At 49.0% G+C, this 8,852-nt stretch overlaps 1 protein-coding gene across 1 annotated transcript; it reads right to left on the bottom strand.

Moving 5' to 3' along the window:
- Positions 1–5,029: 5,029 nt before the first annotated feature.
- Positions 5,030–8,014, bottom strand: LOC100194373 (HXXXD-type acyl-transferase family protein). The gene is made up of 2 exons (NM_001363273.1): positions 7,559–8,014; positions 5,030–6,255 (listed from the first exon to the last, which is right to left on the bottom strand). Exons 1-2 carry the CDS (start codon positions 8,009–8,011, stop codon positions 5,281–5,283), a joined length of 1,428 nt encoding a protein of 475 aa, NP_001350202.1. The 5' UTR covers positions 8,012–8,014; the 3' UTR covers positions 5,030–5,280.
- Positions 8,015–8,852: the final 838 nt, after the last annotated feature.

Raw genomic sequence — 8,852 nt, 5'->3', positions numbered from 1 at the left:
TAGTTGACATAGATTTTTATATTTACTATATAGTGACATGAGCATTCAGAGTCTACTTATCAACTTTTTACCTAGAGAACAAATCTGGTGCACATGAGTCTTTGGTGACATAGGGTGCACATGAACTAATAAAATTCATAAAAAAACTAAAAAATTCCATACATATTCATTCCATCCTACTCATATTATATACAAAGTTTAAAGTTCAAAGTCGTTATATAGCTGTAATAGAAAAGATGAACATTTTAGCCGATTTTCCAATTTAAACATGTCAGGAATTTTATCTTTTTTATTACTACTAAAGTATAACGAATTGTAAATTAAATTTTTTTATATAATTGAAGTAATTAAGATGAAAATAATATGTATAATTTTTTTAAATTATTTTATGAACTTTGTTAATTTATATGTACCATATATGCACAAAAAAAATCATGTGCATCAAATATGTTCTTTTTCACCTATCGGCAAAAGGGGTGTTCCCGACAACTACTACCGGAATCCGAGTCTTTGCCGAGTGTTGGATTCTTTGCCGAGTGCCTTTTGTCGGGCACTCGGCAAAGAAGGCTTTGCCGAGAGCTGCACTCGGTAAAGTCAGACTCTCGGCAAAGAGCCCCTTTACCGAGTGCTGGACACTCGGCAGAGGACAGCACTCGGCAAAGACACGTTTGCCGAGTGTCAAACACTCGGCAAAGAAGGCTCTCGGCAAAGGGCCGTCATTGGCCGTCCTAAAGCTGACGGCCGTCAGTTTTTGCCGAGTGCCAACCGTCGGCTCTCGGCAAAGATGCTTCTTTGCCGAGTGCCGCGCAGCTGGCACTCGACAAAGGAAGCTTTACCGAGTGTCTTATCCAGACACTCGGCAAAGTATATTTTTATTTTTTTGATTTTGTCTCCCAAACTTTTTGTGGTATGTTCCTACACTATGTAGACCTACATGTATCATTTGTGGACAATTATAACATAGTTTTCAATCGTTAGTAGATTTAGTTTGTTTTTTTGAAATTCTTCGGAAAATTCAAATTTGAACTGCAGGTCACTCGAAACTTGGAAAACCGTGCATGAAAAAATGATATTCATGTTACTTAGCATAAGTTACGACCGATTTCAGATACGTACCGGAAAGTTCGAGCAACATGCTCACTAAACATGGCCGTCAACTTAGCATGCACATGTTTAAAAATTGTATAAAACACAAATAAAGTCAGAAAATCATGAAACTTGTCCACGTGTCATGATATCATATGTAGAGGCTGTGATAAAAATTTTAGAATGTTTGGAGAAAGTTGTGAGACACTATGTGTAGAAACCTTCTAGATTCACATTGAAAGTTGTGATTATGCTGGGGGTCATCGTCGCCCCCCCAACAACATCCTCGGCCTGCTATGCAGGGAACACTTCCCTGGACTTGTGGAGTACGCCGGAGTGACGGGCCCAGCCTTCACCTTCGACCACTATGCCGTCGCCCCCGATGCAGTAGACCGGGACGGCAGAGAATTCAATAACAAGGCGGAGCGGGTGAAGCAAGAGCTGTGGGTAAGTCTTAGTATAATATAAAATATATCGTATTCGTTGCAAATTCTTGAAATAATGTATGGATACATCGTTTTTGTATGCAGGATTTCTTCAGATGCGATGCTGGATACGAGGCTAGGGCGGATGTGGTGGCCACCACGTGCTGTAAGAAGCTCGTCGTGGACATGCACTATGAGGCCCGCATCCAGGCCATCATCACCTACCACGGCTCCGTCCTTGGGGAGAAGGTGACCAAACCTCAAGCCCGAACCATGTCGTTGACCAGGGAGCAGTACCTGCAGGTAAAGTCATGCATGTTTGGTACCAGTACTCCATGCATGAATTTTATTTTATCTTCTGATATGCACTTTATGTGTTTACTTTGCAGGTGATTCTACATTGGTGCGCCGCACATCCTCTGTGCTGGGAGCAGATGGTGGATAGGTGGTGTTCGGCTGAGTGGGACGAGGCGCACACAGCTAGCCGGGAACGGCGTTTGCAGATGCAAGGCCCCTCGCACCACCAAGGCAGCCGGAGCCTGGGCCAATATGCCGAAGCATGGGTACACCACCTTTTTTATTTAGATATATAGCACTAAGTTAGATATTATTTCTAACTATCTCGTTGGTTTTCGTTGCAGTCGGCGTCACATGGTGGCAGGCCTTGTTCCACCTTCTCGGCCTATGCTATGGCCCATAAGGGTAAGGCGACGTCCGACGTCACCTACAACCCGGATGACGGGCCCGAGGCCTACACCAACCCCGCCGTCTACAGCCGCCTCCATGACTACACCGCCATGGCGCAGGAGGTCCATGGCCCAGACTATGATCCGAGCACCGAGCCTATCGACCCCGATGTGCTCATGAGGGTCGGAGGAGGCAAGAGACATGGGCGGTACTGGATTGCCGACGGGGCAATCGACTCGTCCTCCACTCCCACTCGGTCTCAGGTGAGAGTAAGGAGCACGGGCTCGAGCCCAGCCATTCGACCTCGGCACGACAGCTCACACCTTCGCATACAGCAACTCGAGGTTAGTGCTTCTGTAACTCGTCCTTCCTTTAGTTATATACCTAGTCTTTGAGTTACTATAACGTTGGCTTGTAATATTACAGACCCAACTAGAAGAAGAGAGGAGGGAACGTCACGAGATGGAAGCGAGGATGATGGCAGAGCGGGAGGCAGAGCGCCGGGCAGATCATCAGAGGATGGCGGAGATGTTCCAGTACATGCAGAGCCTTGGCGCCGCACATGGCATCGCTCCACCACCTCCATTGTTCCCTCCAGTTGACCCTGCTCTCTTCCACACTCCTGTGAGTATCAAAATTGTAGTTAGATGTTTGTAATGCATCTGATATAACACATGCAATCTCTTATCTGTGCAGGGCCAATCTGGAGCGGCATCCAACAACCCTCCGGAAGGGTTCAGCCCAACGCAGCCCCGGTCAAACCGCCCACCTCCATGAGTGTTGTGTTTTCATTGTTTTAGACTTCAGAACTTATGTATAATACTTATGTCTGTGTTTGATACTTATGTGAGACCTTGCGACGTTTGAGACTTATGTTTGTGTTTGATACTTGTGTTGAACACTTATGTTTGTGATGGATATTTATGTTTGTGGTGACGGTTTTATGTTTGTGTTGGCTATTTATGTCTATGATGATATCTGTGATGTATATATGTGATATATATGTGATATCTTATGTTTGTGTGGATGGAATACAAAAAACAAATAAAAAAGGTATATACTGGTCACTTTGCCGAGTGTTACACTCGGCAAAGAGGCGCTTTGCCGAGTGTCCAGGTCATAACACTCGGCAAAGAAGGCGGCTTTGCCGAGTGCTGCCAGGAAGACACTCGGCAAAGATATCTTCGTTGCCGAGTGTCACCGTTGACACTCGGCAAAGCCGCCGTCTCCGTCAACCGGCGCCGTAACGGTCGCTTTTCTTTGCCGAGTGCTCCCTGACACTCGGCAAAGATATTTGTCGAGTGCCCGAGAAAAAGTACTCGGCAAAAAAGTCTTTGCCGATGCACTGTTTGCCGAGCCTTTTTTGCCGAGTGTTACACTCGGCAAAGCCTTTGCCGAGTGTTTTTAAGGCTTCGCCGAGTGCTTCAGGCACTCGGCGAAGCTATTGATTCCGGTAGTGAACAAGTGGCGATGGGAACTTGACGATGATATACGCTCGGCTATTATGTTTATTAATCCTGCAATTTAATGTTCGAGGGTAAAAGAAATATTGGTCATTCTTAGGAGCGCAGTAGTGTGACACGGATGTTATTCTATCTATCTAACTAATTAACGAGTATCTAAGCTAGCGCTCTCTAGCAGTTGCTACTAGCCGACGGTTTTTGCTTTGACTTGCTTGCATTCTTATAGAGTAAAAAATATATATTAGGATGGGTACGTACGGAGTAGGGGCTCACCGGATCGGATAGATCGTTGTGGTCAACCGGAATCATACAAAAGCAAATGATGCAAAGACACGAGCCAAGCGAGCGGGCGATGGAACGGGAGAATTTGGTACTGCTAGTACCAACTTGGGAGTATTTTCTATCTCATCACTTGCAAATAAAGGCTGCATCCACTAAACTTTTTTTTTTTTTGGTGTGGATCCGGAGACGAAAACAATCCGCCTTCCGTTTTTATCGATTTGTGGGCAGTGAAATATCAACAGCTTTGTCTTTCCCACCCGTTACGTTGTTTAATTATTTCATATGTGATACGATAGGATATATGTATGATCAGCCGAATATCACATGCATATGTATGTTTTCTGTTATCAGCAAAGTATCGATCGGCTGATGCTGAGTGCTCAGCCGGCCCAGACCTCACTATCTCAGTGAGGACGAAAGGGTTGTGGGCAGGTTTATTGGGCGGGCAGTCGTGAGCATTATCTGCGGCCTGTCAGTGTCAGCTCAACAACTCGAGCCACTTCGCCCGCAAGATGATTCGTATCATGGGTTTACAGTTTCGAAAAGAAAAAAATTCGGCACCCAACGAAAAACAAGAAATTTTCGAAATTTGGGGAATTCTAGTTCAAAAATTAAATAGATTTAATTTTTTAAAACAAAAAATAATATAATCTATATTAAAAAAATGTCAACTTCAGAAACATATATTTTTCGGACTCCACCGAAATTTCCGTCCGAAATTGTAAAACCTGCTCGTATCATATCGCCATGTAGGTTCTGTTGGATACGTAGATGAATGTGAATGTGGGATTTAAAACCAACAATCATGGTTTAAATTCTTATTTATGTATATTTTTATTATTTTTTACTGTGTGTATTTTATTTTTTTACTATTTAAACGTGGATCACAACGACAATGAAACTAGAAAAAACTAGTGCTTTAATATAGTAGAGAATTGAATAAATGAGCATGAATCTTCATCGTAATTACTAGTAGTACTACATGTTTATTAATTAGAGAGACAGACAAATATATGCACGACACGATGAGCGTCATGATCGCCGACTAGCTACCACGAGCCAGATAGTTGATGACACCACAAAAAGGACCTCATCACCGATTGATTGATTGATATTACTACTGGATCGGACCGCAGCCGATACATGCATGACTATGATCATCACCAGACGATCTTTCATTTCATCCGTTCGACACAATTATATTGACCGGGAGTAATTAGCATAATACTCCATCATTTTCTCATATAGCATGCAGAAAGCAGAATGCACGGTGGAAAATCAAACTGAGACTCATCGACGAGCTAGCAAGCTGGATCATACATCATAGCCATAGTAGCTCAGGTGAGCTTCGCGTCCACTTCGACGTCCTTGAGGAACCCGAGGCAGAAGTGCTGGAACTTGTCGGCGGCGGCCTGCGGGACGGAGACGAGCACAGTGACGGCGTGCGGGTCGCCGACCACGGGCAGGAAGACGCAGTAGATCTCGCTGGTGAGCGGGCCCATGTGCGCGGCCTTGCCGGCGCCGAAGTCCAGGTCCTCGAGGCCCAGGCGCGTCCACGCCGAGATCACCAGGCTGGCCGCCAGGTCCGGGCGGGCGCCGCGCCGCTCCTCCAGGAGGTCGACCATGGAGCGCACGTAGTCGTCGTCCACGCACGCCTTGGCGTCCTGCACCAGCCGCACCCCGTAGCGCGCGGCCGAGCCGCAGGACGGGGACGTCAGCTGGGCCGCCGTGGACCTGGCGCACCCGAGCACGAAGCCGTTGCCGTAGTAGCCCCGCGGCAGCTCGGGCCTCAGGCGCCGCCGCACGTTCACGGAGAAGAGCAGCTTCACGCGCAGCGCGCCGGGCGGGTCCAGGGCGCGCACCCACGCGCGCCACACGTGCGCCGCCAGGGCCTCGAAGGAGGTGCACTTGAGCGACGGCACGCACTGCCGCTTCAGCCGGAGGAGGTGCGCCGCCGTGAAGGTGAGCGACACGGGCGCTAGCGGCTGCCCCAGCAGGCGCGCCAGCAGGCTCGGCGCCTCGTTCGCGCTGCCGTTGCCGTTGCCGTTGGCGACGGCGGCGTTGATGATGCCGCGGGTGCTGTACTCCGGGTGCGCAAACGCGACGCGCGGTGGGCAGCGCGGGCGCAGGGCGCGGCGGTCGTGGAACGGCAGGGCAGTGTCGTCGCCGCCGGCGTCCAGTGCGTCGCGGCCGCCGCCGCCGCGCACGGCGCGCGCCCAGGCGTGGAGGAACTGCGCGGTGCCGATGCCGTCGCAGATGCAGTGGTTGATGGCGGTGCAGAGGACCATGCCGCCGCACGCGAGCCAAGTGACCTGAGGCGCGAGTGGACGCGCCACGTCATGCCGTCATCAAAATTTCGATTTGTTTTTTTGGGGGGTAAGCACCAATAGGTAAACAACAAATTTACATTGATCTGGATCGCTAATTCGTTGTTGGTAAATATAAATCTAAACTAATAAAAAAAGGAAGATAATGCGTCGGTCGCTTTCCTGAAAGCTACAGGGTGCAGTGCAGGGAGCAGCATCGCATTGCATTGCATCCCACATGAATGCATGCATGCAGCGCCAAGTGTAAGTAAGGTCGTCACCAAGGTAAAAGCAGGCCAGCAGGGGCTATCAATTCTGAATCGAATTTGGATTCGGGGGTCCTGGCAAAAGTATCGGCGTACTCTGCTCCTGCTGAGTTACAGCAGGACTATACGTGACCTGAACTGCACTGCAGTGCACAGTAATTGCATTTGCGACCTCTAGTCTCTGGTACCAGCCATCACTGTAGTAGACTGTGCTATGCACATCAGTACGTGTATGACAAGGACAGGAACAGGACGACATGGTGTTTTGAGGGGCACTGGGACATGATGATATTCTCACCTGATCTGATCTGATTTTCCTGGAGCATAGTTTTTGGGGGGGGGAAGGGATCAGAGAAGATTGTGCGTGCATGCATGCAGGGTATCATAAGAACTTCACCCAAGTGGAGAAAAAAGATTTTGGATGGACAAAGATACAGCCTAGCCATATGCTTGTCTGCCTAAAAAGGCCTTTTTTTCAGAAAGGGTGGAAGCAAGGGGTTGGACTCTCCTAACGCTATCCCCTCCTTTTTGCTAACTTTAAGAATTGCAAATGCCAGGCTCAGGCCGTCACTCTTGCCCAAAGCTGCGGCGCTGCAGGGAACAAAAGCTTCGTCCTAGCACAAGCATTCATGAGTGCATGATAACATAAACTAGATCGGCGTAGTTATTTATATGTAAGCATGGCAAGGTTAAGCCTAAGCGACTGATCAAGAAAAAAAGTAACCAGCGCGCGGCAGGAATAGTTGCATGACATGTTGCTGGTAAATGTGTGGCCTTTTGCATCGATCAGCTCTATACTGGAACCACCTCAGGGCGCACCAAAAGTAACCACAAAAAAATTTAGACTTCAAACAAGTGGTAATTTACTTACATAAGGGGGTGGGAAATGATGATTGGCTGTTTAGTCGGCAACAAATAAAATGTTTCTGATTAACTAGGAGAAGAATTTGGAAGAAACAGACAGATTACATGCATGAAGAGGCGATTAATTACTACTGTAAGCGAAAGAGGGAGGAGAGGAGAGCCCCCACTAACTCACTCACCTGGACGACGAGAGGTGGCACGGCGACGAAGCTCTGCGCCTCCACCCTGTAGTGCAGCTTCCTCCAGGACTTGTGCGGCCGGTCGCTGCCGCTGAGGAAGTCGGCGGCGGCGAGGCCCGGGAGGCGGCCCTCGGCGAAGAGGGCGCCCTCGGCATTGCAGTCCACGACGAGCTTCCCATCCTCCTCGGCGCTCGGCCGGAGCCGGCCGGCGAGCGGGTAGTAGTCGGCGAGCACCCTGCCGAGCGCCGCCCGCAGCGCGTCGGCGGGCACGGCGGCGTCGGCGCCGAACACGTACAGGTACTTGATGGAGAAACGGAGGAACCGCTGGTCGTCGAGGTTGGAGAGGTGCAGGGTGTGGCGCGGCGTCGGCTGGCTCGGTCGCACCAACACTGGATCCCCCGCGTACTGGCACTCACCGGGGATCTCCAGCTCCGCCGCCGCCTCCTTCTCCATGCCTGCCCTGCCGCCGCGCTAATCGCATGAGCCTGCCTGCCAGCGGTTATGTATATAGGAGTAGTGGAAGCGGATATAGCTGCAGGGAGTGTATCGTGTGCACAGGCCAACTGAGGTGCCCAAATCGATTTCTGACCTTCCGTTTCCGATCCAACGGTTGCCGTAAAATTCACAAAAAAGCCCTCCCGCACCTCCTTCTCCTTGCCATGCCTATTTTCCAAAGAAACCCTCGCGCTGGTTTGGTCTCATTTCTCTCCCAACGCTCAGCAACCGTTAAGAACTCTAGTCAGTGTTACGTGGGCAAATACCTATTTTGACCCTGAGAGGTCTCACGTCTCTATATAAGAAATATGTATATCTTCTCATAATACATAAATGAGAAATAGGCCAGAGACCTAACCATATATCCTGTGTCTCATGTGTTCCTTCTGTTGTGCTTATGGGAAGAGACGGGTCCCCTACAACTTCTTGCGCCTCTACTGCTGACGGGAGGGAAGAGAGCAGATCTGATGATCCATGGTAACGTAGTTCTCAATACATTATCAGCATGTTCTACCTCGACGTTGCTGCAAAATCAAATCTGCATCACCTCTTCGTCAAGCCGATATGTCTCTTGCCTAGCTGAACTGTCCTAAGCGACATGCTTCCATTTCACCTCTATGCAATCGGATGGTATATATTTCTAGAATAGATGAGAAACAAAAAGAAAAGGCCGGTCAAAGGCTTAAGGGTACCATGGATGCCACGCTCCTATACGCGCAGAAGTCACGGTTAAGCATAAGGGCCACACAAACCTCCTCCTCTATGTATAACTGTTTAAGCGGTTCAAATCGTTGGGTGA

The sequence above is a fragment of the Zea mays genome, chromosome 3, assembly GCF_902167145.1.
Source record: "Zea mays cultivar B73 chromosome 3, Zm-B73-REFERENCE-NAM-5.0, whole genome shotgun sequence".
Taxonomy (NCBI): domain Eukaryota; kingdom Viridiplantae; phylum Streptophyta; class Magnoliopsida; order Poales; family Poaceae; genus Zea; species Zea mays.
The sequence above is the reverse complement of the archived record's forward strand: the minus strand, read 5'-3'. Positions and strand labels throughout refer to the sequence as shown.

Coding starts and splice junctions, on each gene's coding strand:
- LOC100194373 (NM_001363273.1), bottom strand. CDS start 8,011: ATGGAGAAGGAGGCGGCGGCGGAGCTGGAGATCCCCGGTGAGTGCCAG. Junction 6,256..7,558: donor TGCCACCTCTCGTCGTCCAG/GTGAGTGAGTTA, acceptor CTCGCGCCTCAG/GTCACTTGGCTCGCGTGCGG.